At 39.9% G+C, this 21,365-nt stretch overlaps 1 protein-coding gene across 1 annotated transcript in view; it reads left to right on the top strand.

The window, feature by feature from the left end:
• hs2st1 (heparan sulfate 2-O-sulfotransferase 1) overlaps positions 1–2,829 on the top strand; it is a 65,756-nt gene extending 62,927 nt beyond the window's left edge. The window contains 1 exon segment of the mRNA NM_001126991.1: positions 2,064–2,829. Coding sequence (NP_001120463.1) covers positions 2,064–2,290 — 227 coding nt within the window. The 3' untranslated portion in view covers positions 2,291–2,829.
• Positions 2,830–21,365: the final 18,536 nt, after the last annotated feature.

Below are 21,365 nucleotides of genomic sequence, written 5' to 3'. Positions count from 1 at the left end.
GCAGACTGAAGAAAAAAACTCAGTGCTGACTGCTCAGCAGATAGAAAAGATAGCAGAGATACATTATATACATATAATGTGGAGCTACTGTGCTTTTCAGCCATTTGGAATTAGAGTGCTTATAAATTAAGCAGTGTTTCAGACTGGTCTTGATGCCAAATTTTAATTGTTAGTTGTTCTGGTTTTGTCTCTTGATGAATTTAACAACAAGTCCCATCAAGCCTGAGCTTTCTAGGTCTTGGCATTGACTTGGACTGGGTGATTTTACAACAACATTGGATTCCTGTTTTTTAGTTTTCACAGCAAAGCCATAATCCAGTTAGTGAGAAATGCTCACCAAAATCATAAATTTCAAAAATTATCTTAAAATTAATTGCACTGTGGTTATGTGATACTGCCATTTGTAATATCAAATTCACAGATTACATTTCATGTTAAACTAATTTAAAGCCGCTGGTCTTTTTACATTCTTGGCCTTTTCTTTATTTACATTGCTTTAGTCTGTATTTTAATGCATGTAACACTCATTTATATTAATTTCTCTAGTTTATTCCATTGCCATTTCAAAGATAGCTGTGTTGTAATATCTCATAAATTCATCTTTTATTTTAAAGGCATAATCCATAATGCTTTCTCCTATATTGTTAAAAGAGAATTAGCACATTTTATTTGCCCATGACACTAAGGAATGCATGTGCTAGATACAGTAGAATGTTATCGTTTGTCCAGCCCTGGCCAAATTACATATTTGACTTAAATTGGGAAAAAGAGTACACAACAACAAAGAAAAAAAAAGATGAACAAAGAAAATAGTCATTGCGTAATGCACAAAAGTTTGGGCATCTTTCCACTTGTCCGGTGATAAACCCTGTTTTTTCAAAGCCCCTAGCCCTAATTACCTCTTTAGGCCTTAATAGCCATTAAGAGACACCTCAAACTTTGGGCTGTCACTCAGTAAACATGGGCTCCTCTTATCAACTGACTGTGGATCTGGAAATGAAGCTAAGTAGGTAAAGGTGATAAAAGATTGCAAAATGCTTCCAGCTCCAATTTCTACTGTCTGTCATCATAAATTGCAGTTAAAGGGGAACTATGAAAGTATTGGCAAGGTCTGGAACACCTAGCAAAATTAGAGAGAACTGCTCGTATGCATGGCAGAAACGCAAAGACAAATTCTCATATGACGGCAGAAGGACTAAAGGAATTTTAGGATGGTACAGGGGTGATGTTTAACATTACATGGTGCTTTGTTGCTTGTACAGACGTGATCTGCATGGAAGAGTCATGAAGAGAAGGCATTATCGGCAACCGCAAGGCAACATCTATGCAAACCCGGGGGCCTTTTAGAAACAAGTGCTGTGGGCAGATGAAGTAAAAACTGAACTCTTTTGCCACAATCACCAAAGATTTGTTTGGAGAAAAAAAGGAGCAACATTTCATTTAAAAGAAAATCTTGCCAACTGTTAACCATGGTGGTTGCTCCATTATGCTTTGGTATTGTGTGACAGCCAGTGGCACGGGAAACAATGTACTAGTAGGGGGAAGAATGGATTCCACTAAATATCAGCACATTTTGGATGCCAATGTAAAACTGTGAAAAGAGAATCCAGCTTCAACAACAAGGCATTTACAAACTGTCATCTGTGCCTAAGGGGATGCTACTAAATTGTGGCTTACTAGGGTGTCCAAACTTTTGCACATGGCACTGACTTTTATCTTTGTTCAACTGTATATATTTTAGTCTTCTTCTGTTAAGATGAAACACTGCCTACAGTGCATTTACAGATACCAGCTTCTATACTTAATTTTATCGGATAAAACTGAAAATTCTTCAGTCCTTGTATTTCCATTCAGACCAGTAAATGTGGCAATAACAACTATAGTGTATTCTGGTCATGTACATAAAGGGATATAATTCTGAACAGGCACAGATTCTGACTATAGCATTAATAGTTTATTACTGACTAGAACAATGGGACCCGATCAGTGAAATGAGCGTCAGTATTTTCATTCAGAATTTCTCCACTTTTCTAACTATATCTTCTGTTCTGTTATGCATTAAGGGAAGAAATCCCATCTCAGAAAGACTACAGAAAAGAAGGCCCCTTCGAAGGAGACAACTGCAAAGCTTCAGCAGTCTGACATATGGAAGATGGAGAATGAGTTCTATGAGTTTGCTCTAGAGCAGTTCCAGTTTGTCAGAGCACATGCAGTACGAGAAAAAGACGGAGAACTCTATGTTCTAGCACAGAACTTTTTCTATGAAAAAATTTACCCAAAGTCGAACTAAGGACAGTATATGTTTAATGGACTACACCTTTGTTCTTAGGACTTAATTTCAGGCCAACAGACCTGGTAATTGTGCCGCTGAGACGGTTCATTAATAGCTTGGTATGGTTGTCATCAAATGAGCCATATCAAATATTCACCACTAAGAAACTGTGACCTTCACATGATATCCAGCTAAACAACTCTGCCAACAGATCATGTCCATGAGCAGAAACAAAATTCAAATCTGGACTTGCTTTAGCAAAGGAACACTGGATGACGCCAGATATACACTGTACAGACAAAATCACTTTTTATTTTCATTTAAAGAGAAACTGGTATAGCATTGAATGGTGTGGTGGTGGTGGTGTTCTCATTTCTGGGGATCATGTCCTCTGTACCTGCTTCATAACAACCCTTTGGTGGTGCCTTTATGCCAAAACTGTTTTGCCATTAAGAATAATGCATACCACCAGTCATTCCTGTAGAGGGTTTTCCAAACACTTTACAGGGTTAGGCCAATTAAATACTATAATTGCAATTCAAGGGAAATATACCCCATTCAGTTTTTTATATTCAGTTTATTTTCCATAAAGAGACCACAAAGTTGGTGGCATAGCTTATTGTGTACATGGGACACTCCTTAAATGTAAGCACTTATACACACGTGTGGGGATTGCTGGGTTGCTTGCCTTGGCTTTAGCACTGTGTACACTTACAGGTAAATACAACAGCACCATCTCTACCATAACCACCTGATGGTGCAATTCTGTGTGTAATGGGAAGAGCTGTTTTTACCGCCCAATTCAATAGGTGCAGTTGAATTATAAATAGCACAAAACTGCCATCATCCTTTAGGGCTCTGGCACACGGGGAGATTAGTTGCCCGCGACAAATCTCCTGTGTCTCGGGCGACTAATCTCCCCCAAATGCCATCCCACCGGCGAAAATGTAAATCGCCGGTGGGATGGCATACGCGGCGGCGCGATTTCACTGAAATCGTGCAAGTTGCCTCGAGAGGAAACTTGCGCTGCCGCGTATGCCATCCCACCGGCGATTTACATTTTCGCCGGTGGGATGGCAATCCGGGGAGATTAGTCGTCCGTGAACAGGGAGTTTTGTCGCGGCCGACTAATCTCCCCGTGTGCCAGAGCCCTTAGGGTGAAGACACACGCAGCTACTAGTAGCAGCTACATGTCGTGGCTACTATAATAGACAATGCTGATCATTTACTGATAGTTGTCTCTATGTCTGTTTTAGCTGAGGCAGTTCTCTGTATTGTCTATGGCAGGGTGTTTTCTGGCATTTAGTAGCTGCTACTAAGTAGCTCAGTGTATCTTTGCCCTTAAGCAAAACACTAGAGGCAATAGCACATGGAATGTTTTGATCTCCTAATGAGTTACATTATAGCAGAAGATCAGATAGTAACTCTTACTTTGTAAAAATGTCCTTCAGTATCTCTATCACCTATATAAAAGAACATATCATACTGTGGGGCCCAGTTTGAGGAGCAGCTCTTCATCCTTTACTCATAGGACACAGGTTTAATGTATAATTCATCTTTGTGACCCAATAATTATGTGCCTACTTTTAATTACTAGTTTCTATATTAGAAGGAAATGTTACCAGTTAAAAGGGTTCCTTGGAACCAATAACAGACTGCATGGGGATTAGTTCAGTAAATGAAAAACTTACTTCTATCAAATGATACTGTTACTAACAAGGTATTTCTTTTTAGTTGCTGTTCAGACAAATAGATTTTACAGCTACTTTGAAGGTATTTTACTGACCCTTAAGGTAATGGCATATGAGTCTGCGCTGCACGTTAAGATGTTTGAGCTTTTTTGTACTGGGTGGGCACTGGGAATCCCCCCCCCCCACATTCAGGGGTGCATTCCAGTCTGCTGCTAACTGTGCCACCTTCATCAGTCATGTGTGTGCAGTACAACCCCCTCCCTCTTAGTAAATTTACGATGCAATCCGGTGGCAGAACTAAGAGGTGACAGGCTGGGGGGAGGGATTTTATATACCTCTAAGGATGCAATTAATTACCAAAGGAGCAAATGGGGAACGATTCTGAGTGGTTTGTCAGCTGTCTTGTCCGAACGGTTTCCTACTAATGACAAACACAAAATCACCAAATGTGCCATTATAGTTACTTTTTATACCTGTTTGTTTCACATCTGATAGTCCTTAGGGATGTAGTTTCCTATCTCGTAAAGCTGCTGTTCCTTTATTCTTTACATTAGGAACAAGTTGGCATAAACAAGTGCATAATAATGGCATTTAATATTGAATATGAGTAGTAAATATGGTAAAGGAAAGAGATACAGTAGAAATATAATGCAAATCTCTTTTATTCAGAGCATCTGTACTTTACTAGCAGAGAGTGATCATCAGCAGCAGCAGCAGCCAGGCATGGGAATGCATTTATCTGTACTCACATTCATTTAGTTGCTATAATTAATAGTCACTTGCTACAAACTGACCATCCCACTGCTGTACATAATAAAATAGCTCTAAATTGCTGTGTGCTCGCTCCATTTATCTAGAGAACCCAAGCATCAATAGCTGGCTAGATAATAATTCCCCTGTTGAGGCATCATGGCAATCAGTCAAGGTCCTAATTTGCGTTCTACTTAAAAATGCATAAGTGTGAATCGTGCCCAAGCCACTACATGTCAAAGTATAAATAGCACAGTCCCATAAATGAGAAACATTGCATTTTTGTATATTGAGAAATCTAAATCAATTTGAGGGCACTCATGTATCCTCTGCACATCCAGGCAAAGCTTATATTAAGTACTAACTGATTGAATTTTTATTTTCTCTTTATAGGGACAGTATGTCCACAATTCTTCAATTCTGTGGCAGAATTTCTCTTAATGCAGTGGGAATACCTCTGCTGGCTACACACACCCTGCTGCTAAGGGAAGGTGAAATCTGCCAATTGGATTTCATTGTCAGCTTGTTCCCCTAGTACACTGGGATGTTGGTAGTAGAGGGCAGTTAACATGTGGCATTTAATATAAATATGCCAATGAAGAAAACCCCAGTCTACTGCCAAATGCCTTTCCATATGTATATGGAGGTAATTTTGGCCCAAAAATGAATAGTTATATTCGGGCAGAGAGAATCTTGGCGGATAGGCATTGCCATATTAATCAATATATTCTGCCCAATATTTCTTATGCATTCAAATATTTAGACTTGACTTCACCTAGAATAACTCCCATTGACTCCCTTGACTATAGATAATACCAGACATTCGTGTTTCTAAAACATAATTTGAACTAGAGGTTTTTTTTTTAGAGCAAAATTTGAATTGTGAAAAAAAAAAATCAAATTTAAATCTCCCCCCCAGGTCTTCTATGTGCTCTTCTTTTCTTTCTGTTCTTGCACACACACATTAGAGTGAATAGCCAGATGTAGACTCAACCCAAAGGCACCTGCACACATTGTTGATGCTTGGTCTGTGGATAAACGCAGGGAGAGAATCTGCGCCTACGCAGATTAAAGCCACTGGGTTGGCCTGGGTGCAGGTACATGGGGCAGAAATGCTTGAGTATGCATTTTGCTGCTGAAATCTGCTCTGTGTGCCTGCACCCAGCCCAACACAGTGGCTTTAATTGCAGGCACGTAAGAATGCTGTTAGGAGTGTAATACCGATTCTTGACCTGCACTTATCTGCATGTGGTAATAGGGAAAGAAAGAAGTGAAAAAATGATTGTGGTGAATTAGCAGCTACATAAATACCCCCGAGTGTTGCAGTTTTAAAGCACTGGCCCAGGGTGCCTAATCACCCTTCCCCTCCTGTGATTATTTCTTTTTTTTCTACTTAAATAAGGTGATATTTCTCCTACAGTAGAAATTAGTAATTAAAATAATGTGTATTTATGATTATAAACTAATTTTTGGGTCACAAAGCTGATTTTTAATGTAATTTGGGTTTCCTGAGAAAAAGTACACAAAGAGTTAAAGTAGAACAATACAGTTAAAATGTATTTTTCTCTGGCACTTTCCAAGTAATTATTCCTCCCTGGGGGCTGAGATTTGCTTTTTGTATATGGTTTACAGCTATGTAAAGCCAAACTCTACTACAGGCCTGGCCAATAAGCACCTGCCCAGCTGTTGTTGAACCACAATTCCCAAAGCACAGTAGCAACAAAAGGGCTGATGTAGGTCCCTAAAGTGCAGGAAAGTCACCTGCATTTTGTTTCCCCTTCCAGCCATATTGAACAAGCAAAGAAACTAAAACTGCTGCCATAGAGGATTGCAGGGATGAAAACACTGATATTGCCATTGCCATCATTGGTTCCTATGTTGGTTTTGTGGGCTCCTTGCTTTGATCTCTGTATATTGCAGTGTTTAGCAATTCAATGCAAATCCAGTTGATGAGCTGTGGTAACAAGGTTTCGTACTTCCACACTTTTACTTGTAGGATATTTTTTACTAAAGTGCTTTGTAATGTGTTTTAAATATTAGCATTTCAAACCAGAATAAAAAAAGCTGTAAATAATGCACAGATTTATGTATATTGACCATGTGATTTCACCCAGGCTCTTCTAAGCAATATTGCTCATTCTCATTTGGTTGTATAAATGTCATCATGAAGGTGTGTAACCTGTGGCTTCTCAGCTAATGCTGAACTCAAATGCCCAGTATTGGGCTTAAAGGGATACTGTCTTGATTTTTATGGTGTACGTTTTAACTCAGAATTACACATGGCAAATAATTCACTCTACCATTTAAAAATTTAATCTTAAACCAACAAATGTATGTTTTTTAGCTGTAATATTGGTGTGTAGGCAGCCATCTCACTGCTTTTAGGTAAGCTATTGTTTCTCCTACTCCAATGGAACTGGAGGAGTCCCAAGCCGGACTTGGATTTCTTACTATTGAGTGCTATTCTGATATCTACTGGGAGCTGCTATCTTGCTCCCTTCCCATTGTTCTGCTGATCCGCTGCTGGGAGGGGGGTGATATCACTCCAACTTGCAGCACAGTAGTAAAGTGTGAGCACAAGTCACATGGTTGTTATACCCTGGGAAATGAAGAATATGGTTAGCCCCATGTGAAATTTTAGAATTTAAATATAAAAAAACATCTGTTTGTGTTAAAAAAAAAAAAACACAGGATTCTGCTGGAGACGCTCTATTAAGTGATGCTTTTCCCAATACACTTTGGATGCAGGACAACAACTTTACAATTTCTGTTCTCACCAGTTGTTTTGTTTTTGTCCTGCACTGGTTACGGATTAGAGACTCCGTAATGAATGGATATATGACTATGAGTGGTTGCCATTACTCCCATCCCAGCTCTGCTCTGGGGAGATCCAAGCCACTGTCCTGCTTCAGGCAATGTTTGGGCTCCATTTCACCCTGGCTACATAAGGAGGGGGAGCATTTCATTTTGTGGGGGGGGGGGGGTTCCTGGTTACCTGCATGTACTGTTAGGTCAGGAAGGAGATGGGAATCTGGGTCTTCTGATCTCTTCCAGAAGATTGTAAATTTTAAATTGCTTTTACATCATGTTGTAAGGTTTACTTATCCTTTAAGCCACAATAAACACTGACACTTTCAGCTGACATATCCAGTGCACAAAGGGATGAAACCTGTATGAAAATGTAAGCAGCTCAGTCTCAGAAAGCAAGTACACAACCAACCATGCTATTTTTGCCTGTTTGTACCATAACTTAATATAGGAAGCCAGTGTGTAAGTTGCAAATGGGATTTATGAAGAGACGATATGACGGCTTCCCCCAGTCATGTACTTTCCTTCCTTTGTTTTTTGTGTGCCCACGCCAGCAGCTGACTACTCCATAGAATTTCTCCATAAATAGAACAAATGATTCACAGCAGGATGACCCCCAAGGTAATATATTTTTAAAATGCTCTAAAATTGGGATTCGTTCATGAAATGAATGCAGTGATCCATAAAAGTGCATTTGATATACAACTGCATTAAGGCGTAATATCTCTGTAATAGCCGGAGTCTTCAGAGTAACAAACTGCCGCAGAACTTCTGTTTTCAATATTGATTGTTCCGGATGAAAAATTGATCTCCTGGGCTGGAGAGTCGCACTCAGCCATGTATTTTCTCTTGGCTCATCTCTGAGTTTTTATATCTAATCAATATTTCAGCCTTATAAATTGTCCTCCTGCTAAAAATTGTATTCAAATAGCAACGAGGGCTGTAACTCTGTTATTAGGATGTACATTTATACTTATTATTAGATGTCTGACGTCCCTCACTTCCACTCATATGTTCTCGCATGCCTTGGAGTAAAAGGCAAGGATAAGGGAATTGGGCGCACATAAAGGGGTAACTGCAGCCTCTCCCGAAAGAATATGTTGCTGCAGCAAACAGCCATGCCCATACTGGCTAATAACCAACATGCCCTTACAGCAGGGGTCCCCAACCTTTCTTACTCGTGAGCCACAGTCAAATGTAAAAAGACTTGGAGAGCAACACAAACTTCAAATAAGGGCTAAGATTGGCTATTAGGTAGCCTCTATGCACACTATCAGCTTACAGGAGGCTTTATTTGGTAGTAAATCTTGTTTTTATTCAACCAAAACTTGCCACCAAGTCAGGAATTCAAAAATAACTACCTTGTTTGGGGGCACTGAGAGCAACATCCAAGGGGTTGGTGAGCAACATGTTACCCCCGAGCCACTGGTTGGGGATCACTGCCTTACAGCATTCAACTTTATCTGCTGTATTTACAAAGTCCAACTCAGTCTATTACATTCAGTGGAGTCTTGAAAAAATACATATTTGTGAGCTAACACTTCCTAACACGCACACTGGCGTTACTCTTACAAACCTCAAATCCACCATTATGATCACCCCTGGGATTTGTTAGGGTTTCATCCTAGGGGAATATTTATTATCGATTGAAAAAGTTCAGCAGAACTTGTGCAGGAGTATTGAACTCTATTTACACCCTTTGATAACTATGCCCCAAAAAATTCCATATGAGGAGGTGGTGGCGAGGTCTGTTTTTGCCCTATGAAAATTATTCCCCAAAAAGACTGTCCCTTGGTGACCCATGGTGGTTACATTTGAATATTTGTTTATAATATGACCAGATTGAATTCAATGATATTCATAATTATATATGTGATAACCATGATGTGTGTGAAGAGAAGAGGTTAAAATAAATGATGATGGGATGGTTTATTCTAGAACAATGTCTCCTAACCCCCCCCCCCCAGCTTGTACCAGTGCTAAGGGGGCTCATGCGGAAGGCTATTCACCCTCGGTCTCAATCTAGCTGGCCTTTTCTCTCGTACATACACCTGAGGGGCCTGAACAAAGGTTGGAACATGAGTAAGGCATGAATGGGAAAAGTCTGGCATCTACTGCTGTAGTTAATGTGTGTTTGTTTTATACAATATCCAGTATGCAAAACATTACACCAGTTTTAACATAAATCTATATAAGAAGGATACTGGCTAAACTGTAGTGTGGCACTGCCTGTGATTGTTATGCTATAGAAGTTAATGCTGAAGGTAGGATCAGATTTGGATGGTGATAGAAGATTTTCTGTCACTGAGTGAAAAGAGGACAGTTGGAGAATGAGAAGGTTGGTCTTGAAATTGATGTGATCTGTATGTGCCTGAGTAGAAGATAGGGAAATAGTAGCAAATAGTTGCTAAATCCTGTGCCCATGTCTGGCCAGCACTGCTCATTAGCAGGCTGTTGTCACAGGAGAACAAGGGCAATGCTAGCGGATTGCTTTATTCACAAGACTGTGCTATAACAACTTGAACACTGCTCACAAAGCGGGTTTGCTTATGGAAAGGCTGAAATGAAATGACTTGTTCCATCCAGAAGCCAAACCAGAACATGTGAAAGAAAACTCCACTGAGGGCCACTTGCCAATTCAGTCTCACAGAATGGAAATAGAGCAGCTCCCTAGATCTGTTATTAAGGAAATGCAGCTACCTGGTCCTGTTATTTATCTGCACCAAGTAGGGAATGTAATAACATGACTATTTATTTTCCCCCATGAGAGAATGAATGTCTGAAATGGAAATATTCTCAGGACTTCTCCCTTGTCCTCACTTTGTTGGTACAAGTGTTACCTTTCATTTCCCATTAGTGTTGGTAAACCTTGTGCATTATATGTGTACTATGTCTGATTATATCGCTAGAATGCACATAAACATCTCCCCTGCATATTTCTGCACATGTATATTCCCTGGTTCTGGTTTCAAAATACAACTTGTTACTAGGGGCCCCCTGTTCTTTAAAATAATGGACACTTCCAAGGCAAGTGCTTCAACAGACAGGACAAGATTTAACCATCTATCTTAGATATTTGGTTCTCCTTTACCAACAAAAGAATAATGTATAAAAGGAACATACTTATTGTTAAATACACCGTATGCTCTACAAATCTGTGCTTCTGTGATGGCTGCCATGTTGTATTTAGGGATAAGGATGGCACTTCTATCCAACTAATCTCAGTTTAGGTGCAACCATAAAGTTGCTTGGATGGTGCACTGATTAATATATTTACGGCATTGATTTATTCCTACAGGCTGTGGGTATTAAAGTTTGTTGAGCCTTTAATCTAACAGTTGGCACACAGCACCTAAGACTTTTTCAAGTCCAAAACAACAGGTCATGTTCAGGTTCATATACTCCCAGTAAACGAGGTGCTCAGCCCACATTAACATCAGAGAAGCAATCTCAGCAGAACATAAATCTTCCCTGTTGGGTTGACACCACACTGACAGTAAGTGTAAATAACCATAAGCAGAAACCCCCTTGTTACTTGCCAAGAACATTCCTGGCACACTCACCCAGTGATTCCCAGTGTATCTTCCAGCAGCACCCATGGGAAGCTGGGAACTAGTTTGCTTTTTGACTCTCCTAGACTCTCCTCTTCTTTTAAAAGTAGGGCAGGGGCACATAATTAGCAAGTTTAAAATGAGAAGCCACCCAATAACTGTCATGTCGGCCATACAGTCCACATTATGTACCAGAGAACAATCATTTTCCAAATATTTACCAAACAGATTATCACATATTGACCAAGATCTACTGTCACAAGGGAACTACTCTCAACTGGCTGTAGTTTTCAGTTTTCCTCACAGACCCTAGCCCTACCATGCTACCTTGCCCTACTACATAGTGTCACTCAAACTGTATCTCGGGCCCACTCACAGCAGCTCTATTTCTGTATACTAACTCTTACACGCTGGATTATTATTCTCTAGGCACTAATATTTACATTGCTTTGCTAAAGAACACACCACTTAATAAGTCATCAGTGGCAACTGAAAATACAGTTTGAACTATCCATTCTAATTATTTTATAGAATACATTAAAATCTGTCAGACTGAAATATGTTTAACCAGTTGTTTAAGAGTCTGCAAACTAGTGTAGAGGCTCTTAATAAGGGTTCCCCATACTCATGCCCATATTGCCATCTAGTGTTAAAAAGATAGAAAGTCATGTTCACATAAAGATTATTAGGCAATTATTAATACTGCAGCCGTTCCACCATGTTATACAGCCTAAGGGTTTTTTTTTTTATTTAAAGCATCCTAGGCTGTTCTGTATTTAGCACAAACCTTATTGGGACTGTAATTCAAGTCTTGATAAAAAAGAAAGCAAGACCCATTGAATAACCCATATTATAATAGTGGGTGAACTCAATGGCAGCACTTCCCTCCCTTAAGCTGATATAATGGACCTAATGAGAAACCCTATGAACAGGCTGTAGCAAGTTTTCAGTATTGTTAAGTTCAGTATGCATTTATTTTATTCAGAAAGAAGGCACTTCGGGAATTTTTTAATTATTATTACTATTTATAATAAAAAAGGAATTAGCTTGAAAAAAAAATCCAGATATGTTATTAAAAGTTTGTGGGTTTTGTCTAGTGAAGGTTAATATACCTTTAATATAAAGGAGACATATTGTGTGAAAAACATGAATGTGGAGTGCATTATACTATTCCTTAAATATAGAAGGAATGTGCATTAAAAAAATATTTTAGTTTATTAAAAATTTCTGCAAAAACCTTACTAATGCCACCCATGTATTCCACTTTCTGCTGCATATTTTCCCAGGCTGAGCAGGGCAGCAGGCAACACCCAGTACACAGCACTGTAGGAACCAATCAGCAGCTAGGCTGACCTGATAGGGAACTAAAGCCTGTCTTTGCTTGTGCTATTGCAGGGCTGTGATTGGCTATCCCCCTCCTACTGTGCTTTTGGCAGGGACCGTTTCGACACGCCCACCCCTCATTTGAAGGCTTTTAGTTATGCTATATGTCTCATTTAAGAAGCATTTTATATATACTTATTTCTATGAATGTTCTATAAATTATAAAGGCAAAGCTTATTCTGCACTGAAAACCATATATAGTAGTAGTCATAGCTACTCTAATGAGAAATCCTTATTCCAGAATACTTTCCTTTGATTTTGCCAGTCATCTTTTTTTTGATCAAAAAAGTTCCTAGACTATAAAAATATTTAAAAATATAGGAAAATGGGGAGACGACAGAAGTGTTGCAATCATCAGGAGTTCTTGGGGCCTGTATAGTGGGCTGTAAGGGCTTGAACTCTGCTACTACCAGGTTACATACAGCTCATGATGCATTTTTATCACCATGTTTTAGGCATTTCAGAAACCCCCCAAACACCCCGCAAAGTTTTCTGGGTTTTTAAGAAAATGTTCCATGTGCTGAGGGTACAAAGGTGGAAAAGTCATTGAATTAATCAGGGCTGGAAATTGTGTTATTTGTACACTGGGGCACTATATGTAATGTGCTGCAGGACGATGTAGTTAGCTGGGAACTGAAGGAATAAAACACATGTACAACACTGTTTCTGTCTTTATTCTGACAGCGCGAAAAGGCAAGACTTCTTCGCTCACATAGGCAGATTACCATGTCATGATGGCAAAGTCATAGACAAAAGTTTAATTCATACGTATGTATCTGAGCAATAATAAAACAACAATAACAACACTGCTGGTTTCTGACATGTTATAAGTAGGCCACTCAATGTTGGACAGGCCCACCAGGATTCCAGGAAAACTTCCAGTGGGCCCAGGTGTCAGTGGACCCTCCTGCTCACCCAACCATTTGCTTTGTATGCCTATACCATGGCCATTACTCAATTACATGTGAGAAGAAACAGAAGAAATGGAGGAAAGGATAGCTAATAGTATGTATAAAGAAGTAATTAAGAGACTAAAGAAAGTGAGAGAACAGAGAAGGGGAGAGTGGGCCTAAGGACTACAGTTTTCTGGTGGGCCCTTGGCACCCTAGTCTGACACTGAAGCCACTAACGGCAGAATGAGAATACACTGAACCCTGGGTAGTACTCAGCCCCAGCACAAGTTTTACATTTTAACTTGCTCTTAGGTACAGGCCTGGCCATTACAGGAATCAGGCCCGGACTGGCAAATAAGATACTACAGACAGTAGCTATTTATTGGGGCTGTTTGGGTCTCTGTGTACTTTTGAATCCCAGTCCAGAGGGTAAAAAAAACAAATGGAATTAACCCCCTTCTATACAGAGGGGGAAATGTATAAGAGATTCAATTCCAGACCGGCACACCCTTGTTAACATTTTATACTTTTATTGCAAGTACATTACACAAATGTCCAACGTTTTGGTGCTTATTAGAAAGGTCCTAAAAAGGACTGAAATGGTGGACATTTGTGTAATGTACTTGCAATAAAAGTATAAAATTTTAATAACGGTGTGCCGGTCTGGAAACAAATCTCTTATATATTGAAAATACATTTTTCTACTGGAAAGTGACATTCACAAAAGGCAGGACATCATATCATGTGTGCAGGAAATAAACAAAAGGGAAAGGCTGGACTGATATACTGCTGAAGGCAATGCAAATGCTTGTGGGACACAGATATTGCTGCTGAAAATCACATACTTCTTTTACTGCTACATACTGCTATATTATTCGGACACAGCTTGTAGGGTAGATAGACTGCTTTAGGCCATAATGCACCATTTGCGGCTCTAGAATAGCGCTGAAGGCAATTTACAGACTACTTGTAGGGCAGACATACTGCTGAAAGCAACTTTATAGATAGTAGTCAGCATGGCACCTTGAATTTGCTTTGGAATAGTGCAGGTTCTCCAATGGCCATTTCCCATCGGTATATCCAACAAAGAGTGATCTGGAACAACACCACTTATATTCTTATTTAAAAAACCTTTATTGCACACTTCTTAGGGCATTAGAGAAACATTTCAGATCATGTGTGGCCTTTTATCAAGGTTACTAACAATTAAGGTTGTATCCACTAGACGTGTACAAGGGTATAAAAAGGAAGGTGTTTAATTTTTAGTAAGCTTGATAAAAGTCCACACATGGTCTGAAACGTTGCTGTGTGCAATAAAGAAGTGTGCAATAAAGGCTTTTTAAGTAGGAATAAAAATGGTGCTGTTCCAGATCGTTCTTGATACTGCTGAAAGCAAACACGTTACTTGTGGAATTTCCCTACTGCTGTGCATATGGTGCTGACATACCTGTATTCTGGATGAAATTTACTGCTGCTGGTAATTATTATTATCCTTTATTTATATACTTCCAACATATTCTCAGTGCTTTACAGAGATCCTACATTGTTCACATCAATCCCTGCCCTAGTGGTGCTTACAATCTAAGGTCTCTTTCATATAATACATAAAAGACACTGTGACTCCAGGCCATGCCCAGCATACTCCATTATAAAATAGTACTGGGTTCCCACCTACTCCAGCATAGGACCACACTAGTTTTACTGCATGAAATGGTACTGTGATCCCTGTAAACCTTAGCACAGTAAAGCAAGCATCAAACTAATCTGTGACCCCAAGCATTGTGACTCCCAGCATCTCCCATCATAGGGCGGAACTGTGACTCTCAGTAACCCATAGCTCAGATCAGTAGGACTGTACCTCAAAGACTTTGCTTTGTGCAGTGTGGCAAACGTGCCTAAAGGTGGCCATACATGTAGCAATTCCGATCTTTCATGCGACCGTTGGTTGCATGAAATATCGTTCCCACCCTCCATTGACGTTCAGGGCTGAATCGTCAGATATGGAGGGAGAAACAATAGAAATTATACCTCCTTCTGCTGATTCAGCCCTGAACATAGATTTTCAAAATCTTTTACCGTAACCTGGCCGATCGACGAGTCAATGGATATCCGCAGCCTTTTGTGATATCAGTCACCTTGACAAGCCGCCATACACTCACCGAATATCATATGAAACGAGGTTTCGTACAATATTAACGGTGCGTGTATGGACGGCTTAAAACAAAACAAAATCAGAATGAGCAGACAAGCTGAAAATAAGAATAATTCTAAAGTCTTTGGAATACCATCTCGTGCCATCCCATCTAGCAGAACGATGTAACATGACAAAATGTAACTCAATTCACTGTACAAATGCAATACTAATTCAGATTTAGTTTGCCTTATAAAGAATGTGAGCACAGTCGTTGGGGATTAGGGGGGTGCTGGGAAAGATTTTATTTATCCAGCCGCAGCCAGTTTGGCTAATGGTCAGAGAGAGGGTAGAACTTCAGTAGATGCAGTTTTTGCACTTGGTCCTGAGACCTTGTGATACTGCTGACAATTTAGTCAGCAGCCGCACCCCCAATTTTTTTGACAGAAGAAAAGATCGATTGTAACCCCAGTAATGCATTATATTATTTGAAAGTTTTATTTAGCCCGTGATTTGCAGTTTTTAGCAGGTCCAAACAGATAGCATATCCAACTTCTACTTATGCTGAATAAGATCCGCTTCTCCCCAAATGGCCTTTCCATTTAGACCGTGCCTCCAACAGCAGCGCAGGTTTCACACACGTCTAATCACTGTGGCAGAATTGTTGAACCATCTCCTCACATTTATTATATCATTATTGTGTCATTGGGCTGTGTGCCATGCTGGGTCAGATGGAGCGGTGCTTGCATGAATATACTTACAGTGCATCACTATAGAAACCTTTAATAATGAGGCTTTTTTGTATTTATCCAAGTACTGGGAGAGTTTAGAATTAACTTGAGACAAATTGCATCTATAAAGTACACACAGTATTATTGTACCAATTACCTGTTGTGATTTCATTGATGTTATTTACAAGGGAACCTGTGTATCTTTTTAACTGCACTTCTGATTCTACAAGCCAAGAAAAAACATATAAAATGATGCACATTTTTAAAAAATATTTATTTTCTAAAGTATGCAGTTTAAGGATAGGGGATGAAGGGGATGTTTGACATGGAACAAGCAACAGTGCATGCTGCTTACACGTGACACTCAGGGGCACATTTACTAAGATCCATTTTTTCTGGACTTAAAACACAATATGGTATAAATTTGGAGTAATCACAATAATTACTGAAGAGCTAAAATGTTTTGAAAATGATTTTATCGTTCGTACAAAAATATTGCAATTGCATACCAAAAGTCACAATATTTTTGTGCCGAAAAGTTTGTTATGCCACGAAAACCTTTCTGGCTGTGATGCCTTCCATGTCTGGCTTTGATGCCTTCCACAGGACTCAATAGTACTCGACAGATCAAACCCGGCGAAAAGGTAGTCCCAAGGAAAGTAACCAAAGTGTTTACGAATTCCGAAATGTTCGCATTCTTAGCACAAAGTACAAGTTTTTTGTGGAAATTTAACGAAAACCATGGAAAACTCATGGAATTTTAACAAACTTTTCGCATACAAAGTTAGAAAATATATGAAATTAGCTCAAAATTGTTTTGTAAATGGGCCCCTCAGTGCTGTGAAACAACTTACTGGATATGGTACATAATATATATATAAAAAGACTCATTTAAAGCCACAGACACAGTGGGTAACTTGCTCTTTTCCCAGCAGTGAGTTGTGTTTAAAACAACTTTCATTAAAGGAACTTGCATCCAAATGTGCTCTATGCACTTCTGTATAGTTGAGATCAGTCCTTCCTGCCTTCCATTCTAAACTAAGCGCTGCTGCATCTATTGACGCACCGTTCTGTGTGAACCTTTCGAGCTACTGTCTCCTTCTGACCAGGTGGTAGGTCCACAATAGGTGCAGCACATTTGTGTCTATAGAATCGGGCACAGAAATCATTGCACACTGAACACAAAAACTGATGGGAGCAAATACCAGGACTGACTGTGAAAATATTTGGTGCAACTGCGTGCGATTTACTGCAAAGTTTTACAAAGTGCGAGCACAGTTGTGTCCATTTTGACAAACTGGAGGCAGTTGTGCTAGACACAGAGTGCAAGAGTTACACAGAGCATGTTGCAAATGGTACATTGTGATGAGATGAGAAAGTTTCATTACATATAATACGACATTTACTTGCATATAGAGGTGCTGCTGCTATAAAGTGAGTTGAGAAAGTCGCCTCAGGCGGCAGCGCCCTGCAAATTACTAAGGGCAGCAAAAAGCTGCTACTAGTACCTTAAAGATCAGAATTTTAGCTCTCCTTCTGCAGGGAGTTGTATTGCAGGGGCAAGGGGGGAGCATTGACTTGGCTGCCTCGGGGCAGCCCTGAGCCCCGCAATGCCCCTGTATGCATAATGACTGAAACATTAAGCTACACAAAGCTACTTGTCACTGCTACAAAAATAGACAGTGCTGATCATTTACTGATAAGTGCCTCTACATGTGTTTTAGCAGAGGCAGAGTATTTTCTGGGGTTTAATAGAAGTGACAAGTAGCTGCTACTTAATAGCTCTGTGTGTCTTCACCCTAATGGGTCACACACTTCCTCTCACCATGTTTCTTGTATGTATCAGTACTTGCCACCTCTCAGAAAACAATACTATCCATATTTAAATACTTCTACTAAAGCAATGGCATTAAACATTTATTTTATTGCCCAGGGCAATAAACTACCCAGAGCTGGGCCAAGTAGTGTTGCCTCTCAATTCAATGCTGCTTAGCTTGTTGCCCCACAAACCTGCCCCCTACATGCTCTCAACCACTTCCCTTAACCCCCAATGACACCACCACTTGCTTCCTCACTGGTCAGCTGGCAGGTCTGGCCTGCAAATTCTCTCAGAATCACGCCCTACGCAGGTGCTTACCCTTCTTACCCCTAGATCCAAATGGCAAGCCCATTTATCAGACTTTAGATAAAGTAACCGGGTAACCAGGTTTCTGGAAATTTATTTCAGTACATTGTGAAATCCTAAGGTGAGTACAAGAAGCACTTGTGCCCTGGGTCATGCTGTGCCCTCTACTCAAGTGGTGCAGAGTGTGGCATTGGGGGCAATACAGCCATATCCTTAGTACCTGCCATAGGCTTTGAATGATGCAGAGTTAGGGGATGGGAGGGGGTACACCTACATGTCTCCCCCTACCTGCCCCTCATGAACACAGGCAGTGCTGAGTCTAAGGAAGAAATGCAGGTGTTGTGCTCTGTCTGAAGTGCAAGAACTGCAGCCATAGGCACTAGTGGTGGGAGAGGGTGTAAAGTATAAAAAGCATTGTGGCTTGCACCTTTTTTTGAGCATTGCACCCTACCCTACCGTCAGTTAACGACCCCTTTAGTGTTACCCAGAATGACAAATTAAATACAAATGACTGGAAACATTTTAATAGTTTTGAAATTTTATGAATTTATATAAATGTAGTTATTTATATAATACTAACATTTTGTTTAGAGCTACTGTGTACAATTAAGTAATAAACTAGAAGTAAGAAACTGCAGACAGAGGCTTCATATTTACAGTTTGATCTATGTGCCGCTGTATGTTTACTTGCAACATGATGCAGAAAATCTAAGTGCTCTGTCATTGATATTATTGAAAGACCCTATATAAATTGTGGAAAGACCCTATATAAAGTGCTGAAAACCCTATAATTCCCCTCTTATCAGACCCAAACAGATAAGAACAACATGTAATGTGCAATGTGGCTGGTTAGGCAGAAGTTTTTCTGTTACCTCTAGATGGCGCAAAAGGAAAGCGAATATAAGTACTTGCTGATTATTTATAATTTAGGGCCATATGCTGTTCAAGAGGAAGGGAAGATTTGGCTCTTTTTCCCAGTTAGCGTATGTTGAAAGCAGTAGGAATTAATAGGAAAAATCTGCCCAATTTATTTTTCTCCTAATGAAGGCACAAACATTTGATTCCCTTAGAAACTGAAAACTGATACCACTCGGTGCTTTTATAACCCTTATTCATTATACTCAGTAACTCCCTCTAACCCAAATCAGAAACACTGCAGTACAGTATTAGGGCTCAGCATGCTTATTTAGAATAACTATAACATTGCCTGGAGTCCAATGAATATTATCCCCTGGCCAAGCGGTACCTCAAACATTAAAGTTAGGGCTACACTAGACCCCAGCACTTTACCTGTATCAGAACCAGACCAAACTTTTGTGGTCAGTAAGCCATACAGAAGGCATGGGCAACCTATGATCCTTTAGATGACATTAATGACATTAAAGGGAATGTTAACCTTTAAATGAACGTTTAGTTTGTTTTAGACAAACCTATTCTAATCAACTTTTCATTTTTATTTTGTATGTTTTTTTGCTTTTGTTTTAATTACTAGCCTTTCTGCCTACAGCTGAACTAGTTGTCATAGTTGTCAGGGTCACTGACTCCTGCTGCAAACTTACAAAAAAATAACAGATTATTTGTGAAACTTTGGTTTTAGCTCCCTGCCCAATGGATTCCGTCTATGCTGAGGGTGGCAATTGAAACTACAGCCTCCACTGCCCATATACCCTTAGTGCTGTACACAAAAGGAACAAGTAGGTATCAAGCATGAACATGTACACAATTTGTGGTGTGGAGGGGGGGCTAATCAATATTTAATCCCATAAATGTTTATACAGAGATGGTTAAACTGTTGCCAAACACGGCCCAGGCATTGTGAAACAGATTGCTATTCCTGCCTGCATGCTCATACCCACAATGCCCCAGTGCCTGCCGACTCCTGTCAGGGTTAAGTGTCTAAAGGCACAATAGGGCACATGTATGTCCAATAGTGCTATCAGCAACGTGTAGTTTCAAATGCAATTGCCATGTTCTTTTTCCAGTCCTTAAGAAGGAGATTAATGAGCTGGAGAGAGTGCAGAGACTGCAACTAAACTGGTAAAGGGGATGGAAGATTTAAGCTATGAGGTTAGAGGTTGGGGTTGTTTTCTCTGGAAAAAAGGTGCTTGTTAGGGGACATGATTACTCTGTACAAGTACATTAGGGGGGATTATAGACAGGTAGGGGGTGTTCTTTTTCCCATAAAAAGGATCAGTGCACCAGAGGCCCCCCCCCTTTAGACTGGATGAACGGAGCTTCCATTTGAAGCAGCGTAGGTGGTTTTTCACGGTGAGGGCAGTGAGGTTGGGGAATGCCCTTCCTAGAGATGTGGTAATGGCAGACTCTGTTAATGCCTTTAGGAGGGGCCTGGATAAGTTCTTGAACAAGCAGAATATCCAAGGCTATTGTGATACTAATATCTAGTGGTTATCAGTGGTTGTATATATATGGTTTATGTATGTGAGTGTATAGATAGGTCAGTATGGGTTTGTGTGTACTGGGTTCACTTGGAAGGGCTGAACTTGATGTAAGTTAGGTCAGATAAAACTGAGTGTAGGACCAGGGATGACTTTGACGCAGTTGGCCAGCTTGAATATATTGCAATATGGACAAACAATCCCTGGTTTGTTTAAAAGGGAAGGCATTTTTAGTAACTTAATGCACAAAATGTCTTATTTTGCTTAATGTATTTTTGTGAATGAAATTTATGGTCACAGCCTAATTGCACCCCTGCTTAATGGTTTACAATTTAGTGGTAAGCAGAACTCCACATTATTGCTATAATTTATACAGGAGCAGAGGCCAGCTCCATGTTGTAGCTCCCACCCTTCTTAGCTACAGTCCCAGTGGAGCCAATAAAAGGGCAACCATTTGGAAGTTTTAACCCTGTAAGCAAGTAAGTTGCAGGTAAAACCCAGACCTTGTGTAATGTGTAGAATTCTTAATGAATCAGATGAAAGTCAGTGTAGGACTGGCCAGACCAGGGATGACTTTGATGTAGTTGGGCAGCTTGGATATATTAAAATATATGGACAAACAATCCCTGATTTG

This window comes from Xenopus tropicalis, chromosome 4 (genome assembly GCF_000004195.4).
Source record: "Xenopus tropicalis strain Nigerian chromosome 4, UCB_Xtro_10.0, whole genome shotgun sequence".
Classification (NCBI taxonomy): Eukaryota; Metazoa; Chordata; class Amphibia; order Anura; family Pipidae; genus Xenopus; species Xenopus tropicalis.
This window is presented reverse-complemented; position numbering and strand designations above follow the sequence as displayed.